This window comes from Streptopelia decaocto, assembly GCF_964273445.1.
Source record: "Streptopelia decaocto genome assembly, chromosome: 3".
Taxonomy (NCBI): Eukaryota; Metazoa; Chordata; class Aves; order Columbiformes; family Columbidae; genus Streptopelia; species Streptopelia decaocto.
In genome coordinates, this window is record NC_138656.1 from 47,662,998 (window position 1) to 47,681,695 (window position 18,698).

The 18,698-nt window shown below is 42.5% G+C and overlaps 1 protein-coding gene across 1 annotated transcript; it reads left to right on the forward strand.

Moving 5' to 3' along the window:
• The first annotated feature begins 558 nt into the window (after nucleotides 1-558).
• Nucleotides 559-12,176, forward strand: MPC1 (mitochondrial pyruvate carrier 1). The gene is made up of 5 exons (XM_082047478.1): nucleotides 559-750; nucleotides 5,997-6,000; nucleotides 8,583-8,679; nucleotides 10,339-10,471; nucleotides 11,209-12,176. Exons 1-5 carry the CDS (start codon nucleotides 680-682, stop codon nucleotides 11,222-11,224), a joined length of 321 nt encoding a protein of 106 aa, XP_081903604.1. The 5' UTR covers nucleotides 559-679; the 3' UTR covers nucleotides 11,225-12,176.
• The last annotated feature ends 6,522 nt before the right edge of the window (nucleotides 12,177-18,698 follow it).

An 18,698-nucleotide genomic window follows, 5' to 3' on the forward strand; every position in this document is an offset into this window, starting at 1 on the left:
AGGGACCCCATTCCGCCCCGTCCTCACGGATTTAACTGCCGAGATCGGCGCTGCTCGGCACCGGCCCTGAACGGGCACCCGCCCTGCACAAGGCCGACCCCACGCAGGCTGTGCCGCACACAGGCAGAGCGTGCCGGGGGCTGCGGCCGCACACCCCTCCCGGACGCCGCACACCCCGCCCGCAGCCCAGCCCCCCCGGCGCCCCTGACACGCGCCACTGATAGGGGCAGAGCGAGACACCGTGGCGGGGTGGGCGGGAAGCGCCCCGCAGCGGCCAATGGGAAACCAAAAGCCGCCGTCCTGCGGCCAATGGCGGCTGGCAAAGCCGCCGCGCGGCTCCCATCTGCAGGCTGCAGAGGAATGCTGGCAGCTCAGCCGATGGCGACTCCTCGTCGCGCTTTGCGACAATTTGCCCCCCCCTGCTCCCGCCGCCTTGGTTTACGGCAGTCTGCCTTTCCCCATCCCCACAACCAGCTCTTCGGTTTCGAGGCGCGTGAGGAGGGAGGCGGGGCCGCCGCGACCAATAGGCGCCGAGAGCGCCCTTCTGACGGAGTGGGCGGTGGTGCGTGCGCTGCCGTAAAGTGGGCGACGGGCGGCGGCGCGAAGGAATTGTCAGCGGCGCCGGTAGCGTCGGTGTGCGAGGCGGGTGGGCTGGGCGTTCCTGCCGCCGAGGGCCGCCATGGCGGGGTCGGTGGTCCGCAAGGCCGTGGACTATTTGCGCAGCAAGGATTTCAGGGACTACTTGATGAGGTGAGCGCCGGGTGGGGGCCGTCGCCAGTTGCCGCACCCACCTGTGCCTCGGGGGGCCCCTCCCGCCGCGCTGACCGGGGAGGCTGCCGGGACCGGGCGTCCCTTCCCCAACCGCCCGTCCACTCAGTCTCGGGGCGCCTGGGACGGCGGTGTCTGCGGCTTCCTGACAAGAGGAGGAAGGGCAGGCACCGAACTCTTTAGTGACCAAGGACAGAACCCGAGGGAATGGCAGAAAGATGTGCCAGGGGAGGTTTGGGTTGGACATTAGGAAAAGGTTCTTCACCCAGAGGGTGGGGGAGCACTGGAACAGGCTCCCCAGGGAGGCGTCACGGCCCCAAGCCTGACAGTGTTCAAGAAGAGACTGGACAAGGCCCTCAGACACATGGTGTGGGTTGTCATATGCAGGGGCAGGAGTTGGGCTTGATGATCCTTGTGGGTCCCTTCCAACTCAGAACATTCTGTGATTTTTATGGTCTCTGCCGGGCTCGTTCTCGCCAGCGGTTGGGGGGGCGGGGCGAGGAGCCCCTGGGCGAGGAGGAGGCTGGCCCGGAGATGCCAAGGAGGTACCAAGGGCGGCGAGGCCTGAGGCTGTCAGGGCTGTCAGTCTCACGCCCGCCCCACCCCGGGGAGACCGGGCTTGACCTTGAAGCGAAGCCACGCGGTTTGAAACTGCCGCGGCAGCTGCGCCTCTCGCTGACCTTCCCGTGCCTTCTGACGGCTGTGATGGCCTGCGGCCTGTCCCAGCCCGGAGCGCTGCCCCCCGGCAGGCGGGTGCTCGCTGAGGGGGCAGCAGTGGCAGCAGCCACAGGAGCCGGGGGCACGGACACTCTGACCGCTGCCTGCAACAAGGGCAGAAAGAGCTTTGTTCGGTTGTAGGCGGAAGCGAGCTTGGTGACAGATGCAGTCTTAAGATCACTTACTTAAACGTCCTCAGATATTTAAATAGGTACTTTTCTCAGAGGCTTGTTAAAGCCACACTGTCATGGGAATGTGGCTCAAGGCACCTTCCAGACAGCTCAATACTTCTTTCAAGCTTCAAGTTTGTGTGCTGTGCTAAGGGGTATGGCACCTTGAACTGAAATCACAAGAATGCTTCAAAGATACAATTGTGGCACACTTGCTTAAATCTGGTTGAACTGCTTTTATATAGGAACTGTCTCAAGTAGGCAGGTTGAAGTTGTCTTGGCTGGCAAGCAGCTTGACAAAACTAGACAAATAAAAATGGGTGCTTCTAATAAAGGTTGTTGAGCAACTTTTCATTACAGCTGTTGCTTGCTATTCTACCTACATCTATTGCAACTGATGTTTTATGTTGAGCAAGCAAGTAGGAGGACATCTGTTTATCTGAGAAACTTAGTCTTTGTTAAGGTAGCAGGAGATGGTGTAAGCCTACATGGAGGAGGGATTGTAATATAAAGACTTGGGAAGCAGAAGGTTTTTTTTTGGCATTTGCAAAATCAAGTCCCACAGAAATCATGGGGCAAAAAGATGAGTAAAATCTGAGAAGGAAGAGAATATCCTTGAAGTGAAATGATGAAAGGTCAGAGCAGGACTCTATGTGGATTCCTTTTGAAAGTTTTGAAGATACTGTTTAAGTTTGATAGATGCATTTTAATGCTAACATTTAGCTTATTGTACCAGAATTCATGTGGAACATATAAATGGCCAGTGAAACAGCAATCAGCTTCTTAATTAGAAAAGCAAAGAAAAATCTGGAGGAGATAACAACTGCTTCCTAACACCACCAGTTACTTGTAGGAAGTATCTCTTTACTAAAGACTGAAAAGGTAGCTTTTTCAGCTGTATTTCATCCTAATTCTAGTATTGAAATAAGCTATCTAAAAAGAGCATTCCCCAGGATAATACTTTTGTGGGATGGGTTCTGCTTTGTTATGTACAAAGTTACCTGCTTATTTATATTTCTGTTACTGGGTTTGTCATGAAGGGCTGAAGTCAGCTGCTCCATCTGGTATGGCCTTTCAGCATTGTTCCTGTCTTACTAGGAGATGAGTGTCTAAGTTGTTGGCTTGGAGTTCTTTTTTAGAGTTATATCTCTTCACATCCTTTCCTGTAGGCTCTTGTTTCCCCAGGCTGCAGAACTCTCTCCTAAAGAAGATTCCCTTCTTGCCTTGCTCACAGACTAAGAGTTTTCTCAAAGCTCTGAGACTAGGGTATCTGTTCAGAAAATCAGCATCTAATCACCGCAGTGAAGCAAGGCTTTATAGAAGTTAAAATTGTTTGTGGGGGAAGGTCGAATTTAGATGTTGTTTGTGATACCAGTGTTGTGTTTTAAATTGCTTAACCCTAAGTAGAATAACTGAAGTTACCCAAAATGGTGGAATTGAGTGTTCTATTGTTATTACTTGGAGCAATCAGAATTTGCAGACATCTGTCGGAATAAGTAGTTTCAGCTTCAGAACTTGAAAACATGAAAGCAAGCATCATGAATGCATGTTGTTCTTCTCAGGTGGTTATATCTGGCATTAGGATTGCATTACATCAAATGTTAGCTTTCGGATCTTGCACAAAGAAACAAGATAAATTACTTTAAAAACTGTCATAAATAATTAAATGTGTTGCCAGTTTTTCACATTTGGCTTCTTTCAATGGTAATTAATAGGGTCTGAGTAACTGTAAATCCTGTAAGTATAGATTTACCCTAACCATGTCTCAATGTTTTAAAGTGAGCATTGTAAGAATGTAAGTGATAGGTAGACTTTTCCTGCTTTGTTTAAAATGCAGCAATAATTTTAATTTAAAACTAGCTGACTAGCATATGAAAGGTTGGTAGCTATATACATTGTGAACTTGAAGTTGCATAATTTTTTTTGTATAACCTAAAAATGTCAGCTGTAATATCACTGAAGTTGTATTATCTGAACCACTGATAGTAGGCAACTGAGTCGTCCTCTTACTTCCTATCCTAAAGATTTAAAACAATATCTTCTGAAAAATATCTAGTAAAACAGCTTTCTCCTCTCTTGAGAAAGCCTATAGGCCACTCATGACAAGTTCTGGCATCCTCTTCAGAAGTAATCTGAATTACTTTAGTCACATAATGAATCCCAAGGTGTCCCAAAATCTTCTGGTAATAGAAAAATAGGGATGGAGACTGCCACCTTTTGGGGCACTTCTGAAATGTCTCTTCCTGATGACTCAGCAGTAATGCAAATGTACTGACCCTGTTAATGTAGATGGCTTTGAAATACATAGTTCATTCCTTGTAAAGCCTGAGCAGTTATGTTGAAGTAAGCTGTCTAGGACCTTCCTTTTAATTGACATGCACTTGAAAAGAGGTAGCATCAGTAGTATAACTAGAATTAGCTGATCTTTAGTTCTCTTCATTAGTAAATTTTTAAACAGAAGGACGTAAGAACTTTAAAAAAAGTCCTCTACTGGTTTGTGCCAGAGATTGAAGAACACAGTACCTTCTGGGTTTTTTTCTGTATGCTCCAAGAACTGAATGATCTGCCTCTTGCAGAAGGGTAATACTCTTTCCATTTAGGGGATGGCAGTGTGGGGGAAGCAAGTAGTAACAGTTCATCTATATTTGCAGAATTTTCTCTGGCCTATTAATATCCTTATTGCTGGTATGAAGAAAACACCTGCAAAAAATTTGGAAAAATAAATCTTCCCCAATATCACCTTTTTTAAATGCATTGTAGTAGAAACATGGTATTGATCAGCTGATGGTTCCTCTTCTGGTGTCTAGATACTTACACAGAAGTAAATCCAACAACTGTTGTCCACAGTTCTGGGAAGTTTAATACAAAGTGTTTACTTTGTCAAGGGATTGGAAAAAAACCAAAACGTTCTTGGAAACTCCTAATTTGGAGTGGTGTCACTTCAGGAACAGATGCATGCACTTGCCATGGTATCCTTACTATTAAATACAGTGCATTTGTTGCAGCTGTATTGGCTGCAGAGATTTGGGGCTGGATGCTTGCTTCTGGAAGCATCTGAATGACCTTGATCTACACTCTTATAGGAGCATAATAATTGTTCCAGTCAGCCAGAGCTGTCTACTGTGTTAAAACAGCAGCAGTTTGATTCTATTTTAGGCTTTGGCTTGCCTGAAAACACCTTACACTTTAAAAATGACGGCTAATTTCTGTTGGCACAAAAACATTGTGCCAAGAGACACATTTGAACTTGTTTAGTTAAGGTTTTATGGAAAAATTGCGGTGTGCACTTGTCTTGTGAATTTCAGTTATTGCTGCAGTTTAGTTAATAAGAAAACAAAGGAAGTTTTTAGACTAGTCAAGGATGCCCTAACAAAGCATCTTGAACGAGCCTGTGGATTGTAACAAAGGCTCACTGAAATGCACATCCAGTGCAATTTCCTAACTAGACCTGACTGTTCCTGTTATTTGTAAAACAGTTCTCTAAGAAGATGGAAATCAGTGTGAGGGGAAGTGACTGCTAGGAAGTGTTCTGCAGCTTGGGGCAGTGGTAGGTGAGCAGCAATCATTCAGCAGTAGGCTTCCTGTTAGTACCTAGATTCTTGTCAGTCATAATTCAGAACTGAGTCCTATCAGTATCTTTGTTAGAAAGAGAAGTTTTAAAAGTTCTGAGGCATTTTAAAAGGTATAATAGCAAACTATCTTATAGATAAGCTGTTGTCTAGCTTTCATGCATAGATGGCTAACTTATTCTGTAAATAAATTGGTACCCATATGATCACTTAAATGAACCCTATCCACAACCAGAGTGTAATTGCATGTTACATTACAGAAAATGCATTAGCTCATTTTTGGTACAGCCACAGTTGGCCTGAGCTTAGTGACAGTAACATCTCTGGCAGTGTTTGGTTTGACCTACTTATGTGGGTGTACAAAGAATTCCAAGAGATTTCTTCAAAGCCTCCACTGAGTAACTGTAGCTGTTTAGCTTTGTCATGGGCAAACCTTCATTGCTTTTGACATCCTTTTAAACTAGCTGATGTGCAATCTTGGATGCTCTGAAGTCTACAGGGGATGAATGTCTTCCACAGACCATATTAGGATTTTTATCTTGCTAGGAAAAAGGTACTTGAGCAGCCAACACTTGTCACAATGACAGCTCTTGAAGGAAACAGCATTTTTAATACTGTTACATTAATCAAGGTTAATGCCACAGCAATTTCCTGACTTCTGCCTGTCTTTGTGGTATGCTTCTTCATGTCAATTATGAAAGAAATGAACATTTTTCTTTTCTTTTTTCTTCCATGTGCTTTCTGAATGGAAAATGACGGTTCACTCAAACAGTACGGTAAGACAAGGGAGGGGACTTCTTGAGGGGAGGGGACTTTCTCCCTAACTTCAGTAACTTGCAATCTTTTTGCCTCAGCACTGTTGTGACCTTGCCTGCATCTGAAAAGCATGCTAGGAACCTCCAGGGGTGATGCACTAGTAATATTTATTCACAAGTCTGAGGCTAAGGGTGGACAAACATTAGCTCCTTCAGAATGCCATGCAAAGTAATCACTACAAAATTAACAGGCCTTCATTTCCCCCCCACCCCTCAGATACTCTTTGCTAAGGAGATCAGATCAATCTGGGACCCTTCTTCTGCATAGCAACAATACTGGTACATAACTGAACTCTTATTTTTAATTAGCTTTACTTCAGGCAATTAACGGTACTATGTAACTCACGTTACAGACTCTTCTTTCCTTCAGCCTTGGTTTACTGCTGAAACTGACAGTGGGTATTTTATTTCACAATATTGTGAATCATAATGTTGTGGGAGACTTGCTCTTCTATGTAGACCAAAGACAAACTGTGTAGTGTAGTTTAATTCTTGTGTGTGGAGACTTGAAAGGGCTGCATGCCTGGAGGCACTTAAAACTTGATAAACATCTCAAGTGGGAAGGTTCCAAATCTACCTCCTTGGTCAGAAGAGGAAAGTTGCTGCTGCAGCACTGCTGGGGTGGGAGATGATTCTTCAGCTTGACCAGCCTGAAGCAGTCCCTAGTCTATAGTGTACCATTTGTTCATGTTCTAATGGCAGGTGAATTAAGTAAAAATGCCAAGTTGACCTGATTTACCTTTCAAAACAGAAGTCACCACTAAAACTCTCAAAGCTGTAATTGTTTCATAGATTCATAAAAATCAACACATTTAGAGCCTCAAATATTTATTTTTCTAAAACTACAGTTGTTTAAATGAGATTCCTGAAATGGCTGTAAAAGCCTCACCAAGTACATGTACTGCCTCACCAGTTACCTTTTGCAGTCTGCTTCAGTGTGGTTATGCTTGCTGTCTTACTGTGCACATAGTCATGGTTATGTGACTAGAATTTTGTTTCTGGTCTTATTGTCCTTTAGAACTATTTAAATAGCTTCATTAAAGCCACACAATATCACGTACGGTACTGACTTCAGTTTCTGTGAATGTTATTGTTGTATTGCAACATCTTGTGTGTAAGTGGCATTATAGGTACATTTCTTTATGCTAACTGTAGCTGTACAATGTAAATACCATGTAGTTATGCAATTCTTTTCAGTTATGCCATAATCTCTCTGATGTGCTTGAAGGCTCTAAGCATTACAGATGTCAATTTCCCTATCAGTAGGAATATAGTAAATGCATTTATTGTACTCTTCAAAATGCTCTTAATATAAATCTGAGTTTGGATAAAATGCACATTCTGTAGACATTTGCGTAAATACTACATTATTTCACATATTGCACTATGGTTGAACTAACAAACAGTGTGTACAACTTAATCTCAACTTTTTTTTAGTTCATTTTCTTGTATTGCAACCCAAATCTGCAGGAAACAAGTGTGACTTTAATTTTATTGTAGTGTTACAAGCTAGTATCCAGGCTAGCAAGAGTATCTTAGAATTAAAATTGCAAGAAACTTGAAACTTAAGCATCCCCTGACAATTCCAAATCATTGTAATATCTGCAGTATTATAGTTAGGGGAAGTATAAAAATAATGGGTATAGTTGGTATCTGCAAAGCTTTTTTGTTGCAAAATGTGTCTCTTGCTGTATCTAGCCAAATTACTTTTGATCATCCTTAGTTTCCCATTAGGAGAAGCTGACCCAAGTACTGCATGCATCTTGTGCGGAAAGAGTTCTTTCCACTGAAGCCTTGTTACTTCTAACAGTAGGGGAAATTAGATTTAATGACACTATTTGCTTCAGTTTGGAGTCTCTTAGATGATACTCATCAAATGGAGCTCTCATCAGTTTTTCTGACTTCTTTCCACTTTTTGTTTCTGTTTCTATCTGTGTACACACCTGTGCCTAACTGCTCTACTCTTTACCTGTCTAATCACTGAGCTTTAGATAGTCACTAAGTTGTTTCAGCAATTGCAAATGAAGCTCTAGGTAACAATTTCAAAGAGATGGTGGAAGCACACGGAAGAAGACACTTGCTGAGCATTTCTTCATTCTAACCATAACATGAAAACAGTTCCAGTTCTTCACTTCAGCAAGTCCTTGTGCTTAATTACGTTTTTGAGGAACCTTATTTGAAAGATGAATACTAATTCTCTGCACAGAATTGAGCTGTAAAACTGAGGTTATTATATGACTATACCAATCAGACTGCTTAATGATGGTTGAGGCATAATTACACAAAGCTGCTTTTTAACACAATAGTTCCTTTCCAGTTGCAGGAAGATGCAGAGTGGGTTCCTTTTCCTTCCCTCCTGAAGACTAGATCCTGCTAAAAGAAGGGTTTAGTTTTTCTCCCTTACATCAACAGTAGTCTCTGCCTTAACTTGGAATCTTACCCTTAATCCCATCCTCTTAAGCTTTGCATGGCTAAGGGAGCCTGTATGAACATTGCAGGAAGTCTGAGTTTCTGTATAACGTTATTTTTTTGCCTCTTTACAGCACTTTTGGGGTCCAGTTGCCAACTGGGGACTTCCTATTGCTGCTTTTAATGACATGAAGAAATCTCCAGAAATCATTAGTGGCCGAATGACATTTGGTAAGACCTGAGACAAACTTCTTGTCAGTAAACTGACTACAGAACACAGATCCTGTCCTTCAGGCGGTGATATGTTTTTAGTTGTTGCTTAGTTGCTTTAGTTGCTTGCAAAATTGTGATCAAAGCAGATACAGATATCAAATATCTTGTTATATAACTTTAGAGGCCACTTAAAAATTGAGGTACTGAAAAGTTGCAGAGCTTTCTTTCAGAGGGCTTACCAGTAATTCTTGGGGAGGGAGGTGGGTCTTGAGCAGTTTCAATCACCAGACACACTTCTAAAGTATTGGTCTTTTGGTGTTATACTACCGCATATACTGGTTCAGAATGCATCTCTACACAACTTTATTCTTTGTATCAAAAACAATGATCCCTTGTGCATAGTGTGAGACTTGAATAGCAACACTGATAAAGTGAAGAAATGGTAACGCTTGGTCTGCAGGGTGCAAAAAGCAGCTGAGGGAGGTTAACTCCTTGCAAAGTAGTTGCTTGTGAGAGGCTAGTATGACTTCTAATGGAATATTGTGAGAATTTCTTTTTAAATGCATAAGCAGTATTTTTTCCACCTTTTTTGGAACATGTATAGCTTTTGCCTAGATGACTATGTCTGTATTTCATTGTTCAGATACTTCTCGAGGATTATAAATCTCATAGCTTTAATTTATTAGCTTAATTTTGGCATTATGTCTCTTCCTTAACTCAGTTAATAACTTAATTCTGACTAATCGTTCTCCCTAAAGCAAAATACTGTTGGGTTAAGGAAACTTACAGCCTCATGCTCAGTAGGTTCTGGTTAGACTAATTCAGCCTCTTAAACAGCTTCCTAGGGATGAAAGACCAGTTTGAATAGTCTCTAGTATAGTTTTGCAAATAGCGCTTTGGTGGCAGCTACCCAGCTCCATAAAGTTAAGATACTTTTTAAATTTTAGTAAGTATACATATGATGGTGTGTGTACAAATGGATTGCTCCTATCTTTTAGGCTCTGTACCTTTAAAAAGGCTGTTTTCTTGAACAATTAGTTTCCTGATATTTTTTCTTTCTTTAAGCCTGTCAGTAAGCTAAAAATGAACTTTGCAAAACTTGTGACTCAAGTTGTAATTTCCTGTATTTATATGCACTTATGGCAGGAGAGTAGATTACAATTTTCTTGTCTTCCTGGAAAGCAGGTAACAAAGCTTTATGCTCCTGAATGTTCATGGTTTCCTGGGGATGGAAACTTCTTTTCTCCTAAAGTCCATTTTAGAATGTTCCAAATAAGAACTGTAAGTAATTAGTGTGTTTAAAAATACTCTGTCCTAGAAATTGTCAGACTTGTACAAGATAGGCCGTGTCTCACTGGGCTTAACTCTTACTCTCTGGCTGAGATAGTTTAGGCAATAAACTAAAAAGGCTTCTGTTTCATCACAGGAAAGTGTATGAGGAAAATGAGTTTTTGTGGAAAGCTGCTGCTCTGCAGATTTTTCTTGTGTAGCAAAAATTAGCACTGTTACATATTTTCCTGCATTGGATCCTCAAAGTGGGCTAATTTGTAGGATTATTGGAAAAATCAAAAGCAGTGATAAGCGTTATACTTATTACATTCCACTAGTATGAAAATTAAGCCTCAATAAAAAGCAGATATTAAATAATCTACTAACAATAACTATTATGTTTTGCAGCACTGTGTTGTTACTCCTTGACTTTCATGAGATTTGCCTACAAAGTGCAGCCAAGGAACTGGCTACTTTTTGCATGCCATTTCACTAATGAAATTGCACAGCTTGGTCAAGGAGCACGACTGATCAAACACAGGCAAGTCACGCTTTAAAAAGGGGAAGTCAAACTGATGGTTCTTGGAATACTCTGGTGGCTTTTATCTGTGGTGCAACTTGTTTAACTTCAATACCTTCTGCAAAGATCAACAAGCTTTTTGTCAGGAGGCTGACTATGACTTGTTGTCTTGTACCTCCTTTAAAGCTTCTCAGGGGGTGTACATAGAAAAAGCTGAAAACTGTTATAGTCATGGATGTAGACAGGGCTTTCAGCAGCTGCTGGCTATTTTGGGATTTGTTTCATGTATTATGTTGATTAGCCCACATGTGTCCGTCTCTGTAAGTAACTCCTGAGATGGAAACATCTATAAAACTGGGAAGAGGTGGTACATCTGAAAGAAAAATCAAGCAATACCTCTCTAAGCTGACTGTTCTGTATATGGGGTAGATCCAACTGAGTGTGAATGAGAAACAGACTGCAAGCAGTCTCACACCCTCTTTGTGTAGCAAGTAGTGCAGACACTGCCCCAAGCAATCCTGATGAGTCAGGATTCTGGCTTTTTTTATCTTCTGCTCCAAGAAATCTATGTGGAGCAATGGGAAGATGAAGCCTCCTGAACTATAAATTAAAAAAAATGAGACCGAGCAAAACAGCAAGTGGACCTGCCTTTGCTGTCCAAATGTTCTTCATGCCTAAAGTTATATACTTACCCAGATTTTTTTATAGTAATTGCATTTCAATATTCACTCTTACAAAAGCTGTTCTTCTCTTGGCAGGATGGAGAATAAATAAATATCTAACTCGAAATAAGCCAGGGAATGTGTTCATCCCAAGTGACAACCAAGGAAGACTTGCCATCTACAGATAAAACATTTAAAGATAAAACAAAGACCTGTTATGAATCTAACCCCATCAAGAATCCTCCTACTAATTTTTTATCTTGCCTTTTGAAAAGTACTATTCAGCAATGTATTTAAAGACTTGCTGCCTTACAGGTCCTTAGTAACTACTGTTTTTATAAAGAGTTAGTCATACAAATAACAAGCAATATTTGAAAGCCAACTTCTTTTAATCTAACAGTCTAAAAGTGGCCCATGATGGTTTGACAAAACTTATTTTCAGATCAACATGAACAGAGGCCAGTAAGCAGAACTGTAGTTGGTATCATTGTTCTATGTATTAACATTCTTAAAAGCCATTTAACCAGGGTGCATTTGTTCCTATTCTGCCTCCTTTTTAACTCAAGCAGTGACTTGCTAACCTACAGGAACAAATGTGTAGATAGGCAGGCTGGAAGTTATCAGCTTTCCCTCTTCCCTTATTGCATGCCTTGTCTCAATAAGGAGACTTCATTAATATACCTTTTTGAGTCGCACATTATTTAAAGAAGACTTGGAAAAACAAAATCATAGCACCGATTGAAGGAAGACAACGAAGTCTAATACTGTTCTTTAGGAAGTTCTAAATGGATTTTACTTTTTTTTTTTTTTTCCTATTGGTTGAGTTGTTCCAGGTGTATGTAATCCTTACACAGGCAAAAACTTGACTTGTCTGGAGCCTAAGATCTGAAGGACACAAGGTGCCTTTCAGTAGTTTTTGACTTCATTGGGAGAGTGGTTTTCCTGCATGACCTGCCTGAAAATTACATTGATGTAAAGATACAGATGACAAAGAATGTATGTGATGGATTTTCAGTGCAGTGTTTTTGAACAATAAACATGTCCCAAATGGCAAATCCCTTCAACATTTTGAAAAGTTTTGTTTATTATATTGTGATACCAGATCCTGAAGTGAAATTTTAGCATGGAGTGTAATTCTATTACTGTAATAACATGAAGAAAAACAGGTTGGAAAAGTAAATGGTATTATCCTTTGTATGTACTGATTTCAGACAACTGTCCTCTCAATTCTAATACCTAGCACTTCTTTCTCTGCCTTGGCCAAGGAAAAAGGGGTGTGGGTACTTAGCAGGAATATTCATTCTCAGTCATGGTAGGCAGGGTCAAATAGGCTTTCGCTATGCAGCTGCGTAAATATTACATATTGTCTTCTAGCAATTATAGGCTAGTCAATTAAAAGACCAGCTTTAATCCTGGGCTGATATTGTGTTCCCTATTACATGATAGCTAAATTTTGTTAACAGGTGTACAAGAAAGAGGTTTATAGGGCATGTCCTACTGGATAGATAAAACTAGTACTGATTGCTCCTCATTGCTTGAGAAAAGTTAATCCATAAAGCTGCTTCTTCAGTACTGCTGTCTTGTCATAAAAGTAGTCATCTTCTCTACTTCCCTGTCTCTTGGAATAAAAAAAGCCTTAAACTTCTGTATAAATGAGTACTGAGATACAAGCAGTAAGTATAGTTACCTTATAGTTTAGCACCTTATAGTTTATCTTGTTTCTGGAGATAAAATAACTTATAGGTGAGTCTGTTCTTCATAGTTATGAAATGTAGTGTTTTGGGCTGCTCTTGAGCAAAGCTTACTGGAGTACTGTACTGTACTCTCACTCAGTGCTTTCAGCACTGTTCACTAGCTGTTGATTGTCTTAGCTTCCATAACTAGGGAATACCATTTACAAGATTTTTATTGTCCTTCATTTTGCTGATAGTTGCCTGCACTGTATTTTCTCATGTGTTTCTGTCTGCCTTTCTCTTTTCTTCCTCCTATCTGTTCACTGTGACAAAGCTCAAGTTCTTTCATACTGGAATAGCACAAGAGTGAATTGCAGGTGGAAAGTGCGCTCTGATATGCTTTGATTAGGTTTTAAACCAGTGATGCTTCCTGCAGTCCATACGGGCTTCGACAAAAAGGGGAAGGAGTGGAAAAAAGCATCTTTAATGGGACTTGAAGGGATAAAGCGCAGTCTGAGATGGGGAGCTTGGGGCTGGAATGGATGTTCCACAGCCTGTCAATCCGCCTAGTGACAAAATATTTTGTATGGGCAGACTGCTACCAAGTGGCTTGTGACTGGTGTCCTTCAGAGTGTTATTTATCAAGCCATTTACCTACTATTTCTCTATTTAAATACTGGTGCTTGAGGAGAGAAGAAACAAAAATACCATCAAACAAACCTTAAACAGAAATGAGGAATTGTTTCTATAAATAATTGTGTAGTTAATCTGCACCCAGTTTCTCTAGCACAGAATCCTGAGACATGCTGGCATATGGCCATTTTGAGATGGTGCTGTGGTAACCCAAAATAGAACATTTTAAAGAGATGCTGAAGATTTTTATGTTCTTGAGTCTGAATACCTTAATGGAGCTAACGACTTGCTTTTTTTTTTCTAATTCAGATAGCATTGGATAAAATAATTGGTTTATGCCAGCTTAACTGATTAATAATAATGCAAAATTAGAGCTCAGTATTTGCATTTGACTTAAGACTAGAAGGCTTGTCTCTACATGCTGTCGTTCCGGAATAGGTATTTGTTTTTAATTCCACAGCTTGCTTTAATCCTAATAACTTCTCAGTTCCACTGGAAATTGGTCCTGCTCTGGTCCCACACACCGTCCTGTGCATACTGCTCCTGTTCCACAACCACAGTAAGACTGGGAACCACATAGCCGTTCCTGTCCTGCTGCCGTGGCTGGTCCTGCTTTCTTTCTTGTTCAAACAGAAAAGAATTTCTCACCTTCCTGAGCAAGTGCTGCTAGGCTGCTGTTAGAGAATGTGATGCCCTCAGGGACTCAAGTGGGAAACAGTACCAGCTAAGCTCTCAGTCTCTGTTGTTCCCCTCTTCCCCTAGTTTGAGCTTGATCTCTTGACCCACTTCTTAAAGAGAAAACAGACAATAACTTACTATGGCATTACAGTAGCTCACAATCTTTTCTGTTGTTGCAAGAATAGGTGTCTGGAAGCTTGCTGATTTATGATTAAAATGTGGAGGTCATTTGGTAGCACAATAATAAATAGCAAAAAAAGCAGTAACCATAATGGTGGAGTCAAAACAGAAGAAATTACTTGGAAGGCTTCTTTAATTAGGGTAAGAACGGCTACCTATACTGAATTTTGTTCAACCTTCCACAAGTGTCTCATGCTACATAATTTCAGCTAATGCTGCTGTGTATGGTATATACTATTTTTGGGTTTTTTTGCTTCTAATACTTCTGTATGCAGAAGTGAGTTCTCCCTACTCTAAAACCAGCAGAAAACTCCCTTTAGCCAGAGCTCTGCAAATAAATCTACCAGCTCTCAGAGAAAACCCATTCCTAGTAAAATGTAGTTCTCCATAGTGGTATGGGTTATCTTGTCCTCAATACAAAGCACAATGGTGCCATCTGCGCAAGGACAGCAATGCAGAGGACTTTGAGGGGGCGGGGGAGAAGGATGAAAGTCTCAATAAGGTTACAGACTGAGCAGGCAGCAAGAGAGGGTTTGTTCACTGGGTTCAAGACAGGTTTTAACATAGAAGTGTTTAGAAAATGCAGTCCTGGATTAGGACAGAGCAGTCCTCCAGCTACTCCAGTGCTCCGTTCTTGAATGCAGATGCTAATTGCATTATGGCCTAACTAATATGTAGAGCAGTTACATGCATTTACTTCAGCTGTGGATGTTTCCAGTGTATGTGAATCTGTATTTACTGGCAGACACATGTTATTGCTTTACATGCCAATTATAAGAAAGGAAGCCCTTTATGAATAAGGCTGGTTTATTCATGCTAACATGGCAGACTGTCAACAATATTAAATGGTAATATATGAAAGAGTCACAAGGACAGTTATCAGCTCTCAGGTTTTCTGCCTGTGTCTCACAAGATACTTTGATCCTGTCTGCTTTTGGGGAAGAACAGTGCTAACTACCTAATGTAATATGTCTGCAGTTCTGCTTCTATAAAGCTAGAGTATTTCTGCTGTCATCTTATGCAGAACCTAAAAAGTTTGTTCTGGTTGAGTAAGACATTGCTGCAAGTTTCACTGTCTTTTGTCAAGTGGAAAAGCAAGCAGTCTGGTGATCTAAACTGAGGCAATTTCTTTATTAAATGAGGGCCAAGTCTGTCCCTCCCTACCCAATCCCTTTCTGCTTTTGCTGATCTGATAGCTGCCACTGTGTTGCATTTAGTTGCTGTGGTAACCACTTACAAATAACCAATGTCCAGAGAACCAACCCAATAGGAAACAGAAGGCAGAACTACTGGCTTCCTGGATAACCTGCTCTTAGTGTCGTCACCAAGATCCTGCTCCTTCAAGATCACTGCCTCTCTTTATCACATGGCCTGACCCTGACCATGATATTGCTCTCTTTCTACATTTTCTCCTTCTCCCTTTTTTTAACAATGGGTTTCAAGTAACTATGGCAACAAGCCTGAGAATTTTAATCTTATTCCTTTAGTCTGAAATGTGGGTCAAGTCTTTCACATTAAGTGAAACTACTGTATGGGGATAACCGGCCCAAACTCAGCCCTTGGTGCAAGAGAAAGCAGTGCCAATTATGGTAGCACTTGCCAGTACTTATGTGATGGCTCTATTTGGTCCACTATGTAGAAATATATAAAGGTACAAAGCAAGCTGCTTAAAATTTTGAAAGTATTTAATATTATTTAAAGCATTTAACCCATGCTTATATATAAACATGTTAATTATTATACATGTAAAAAAATAGTAAGTTTTGGAGCAAAAAATAATGTAAGACCCTGTCTTATTTTTGGAGAATAGAACAGAATAGGGGTTTACAGGTTTCCAGCTGATAGAGGTATGAGACTGAAGGGTACAGACACAGTTCTGTGTATGTTTAAACTATGCCACCAACTGCATAAATTCAGCAAGTTGGCTGAATTAATGTGTTTTTCAGGAAGACAACATTACTTAGCAGATTTTCTAGCTAGCTTCATATTTAGATGTGGATACATGCAAACTAGTGAGCTAAAGAATCAATTAAGTTTCTAAGCAGACCACACCATACCTTTCCATTGCTTAAAGTAGCAGTCCTATCATGCTTACTATACATAGGTTTTTATAAAAGTAAACAAATTATATATGAAGGCTGATCTTGCCTTATATGTAAAATAGATAATGCTGCGGTTCATCACCCTGATTCATCAGACTGAAACTTAAGTGTCTGGTCTGACCTAGTCTTCCATGCTTCCTCTACAGTCACTGGAGAGCAGAAGGCAATCTCTCCTTCACTAAAATAACTGCCTTAGATGAGAACTGCCCCCTGAAAGTGACACTCTTGCTCCACAGACTGTAGCAATCCAGAAAATTGCTCTAAATTTTAGGGGTTTTTTGGCTGCATCTCATTAAATTTAATACAATAAATGAAAATTAAAGCCTTGAAGAAGGTGGCTGTGGTGTTGAAAACCAAACTGCTGGTTGGAGGTAGCACAGGAGATGTGCCCCTGTTATGAAGGTCTTGGACAGATTATCAGATGGGATCTAGTGCCTGCTTGGACATTTCTGAGTCCTGGCATTGCACTGAGGGTGAGTCCAGAGGAGAATGTGCTCTCTGGCATTATGCTGGATTCCTATGCCTGGACACCACAGAAGACTTTTGTGAAGGCACAACCAGTGACACCTCTCTGGCCTGCTCCCCACCACAGCCTGCCTCAGTAATTCTTGGTATTAGTATGTCAGTGTCCAATTTGAACAAAAAGGTACTGCCTTTCTGTAAATACATGGGCAGGCAAGATGGGGAAGAACAGGGGTGTGAAGCTTCTTGTGTCGGTCTCAGAGCTATAGAGAGGTGACATACATCACTGGTACTACCACAAAGGTCTTTAAAAATATGTTCCCTGGGGATCTATGGCATCTAGCAGCTAGCAAAGGCAGAGAACACATACTCGGAGCATGCCCCATGACCCATGTTAGGGACTAGGGTCCCAGCATGTGGGTTAAACGCATCTTGTGCACAGCCCCCCCAGCCTCTGCATGGAGCTGCTGCACTGTCCTCTCTCCTCCCCAAACACAGCGGGTTAGGGATGATGATGTGGCAGTGGTGTTGCACACACAAATACTCTGAAAGCCATCAGCCCTCTCCCCCCACCCCTTTTCTCATTTCTCCTCCCCTGTGTTACAGTCATGTTGTTCCCTTACACACTCCCTTCCCTGCTCAGGTCCTTGCAAGGTAACGGCTATGCTGGCCAGCTCAGGGGGGTGATATTTTGCTGTGTTTGACTATTTTCACACATCCATGTCTGCAGGTGTTTCTTCCATTTAGACTCTTGGCCTTAACGCAAAGCTTCCTGAGATGCTGATGGCCTCTCATGAGGCTGGAAAGGTACAGCCTGTGTCCAAGTATTTCACCCAAGCCACCAGCCTTGTTCCCCCTGCAAACCACTCAGCCAGAGCTGTGGTGCTTGTCTGAGGGCTGGTCACACAGCGGAGCCACATGCCAAGACAAAGGAACAGGCTGAAGAGCACATGGTGGGCAGTGTCTGAACAGACCAGGACAGAGTTATGGGGAGTGACTGTGCTTGAACAGAAGGGATGGAGGTTAGAGTGCTGCTGGGACCTAGCAGGCAAAGCAGCCATGGGGGCAGCACGATGGCCTCCACCATACCCTTTCTCCCAGGGGCAGAGGTCAACAGTCAGCACAGAGCCATACTGCAGATCTCTGTGTTAATACATGTGTTACATTTACTCATTGAAGAAAGTCTTAATGGCTAATCCCATTTCTCTCTGCCCCGCCAATTCATAGCTGGAAAACCATCTGGCTTGCTCGCAGATGTGCAGGGTGCAACAGCACCCCTAATTCAAGGAGCAGCGAGGCTGCTTACACGGTGTTTGCAGCACAACTACCATCTGGTAGCTGCACGACCACACACTCGGCCCACGGGCACGGCTCCCATGGCACAACCAGGGCTGATGCAGTGACGGCCCCGCCGCTACAGACACCCGGGGGAGGCAGCCCCTGCCAGAGCCCCGGGCCCTTCCCTCTGCAGCGCCAGTGCACCCCAGGCTGCGGTTCTAGCAGGGCCGTGTGTGATCACGGTGCTGCCATTCAGTACCTACACAAAAGGCTTCATTTAATCGCCAAGTCATACTGCCCACCTCACCCAAATCAGTTTCTGCCCGTATCGATATAAGCCAGTCCCCCAGCAAGAGATGGAGCCGGGGAACACTGAAAAAGCCCTTCTTCCTCTCCACAGAGGCCTGCACAGGCACCCGCCTCTCCCTCACCTGCGTGACACGGCGACACTCTACAGTGGTTCCCGGGGAAGCGGCCCGGAGCGTCCCCGTCGCTGCCACCACCGCCACGACAACCGCACCGCCCGCTGCCCAAGCGCGCAGGCGCCGGACCTCCCTCCCGACGCCGCGCTGCCTACCGC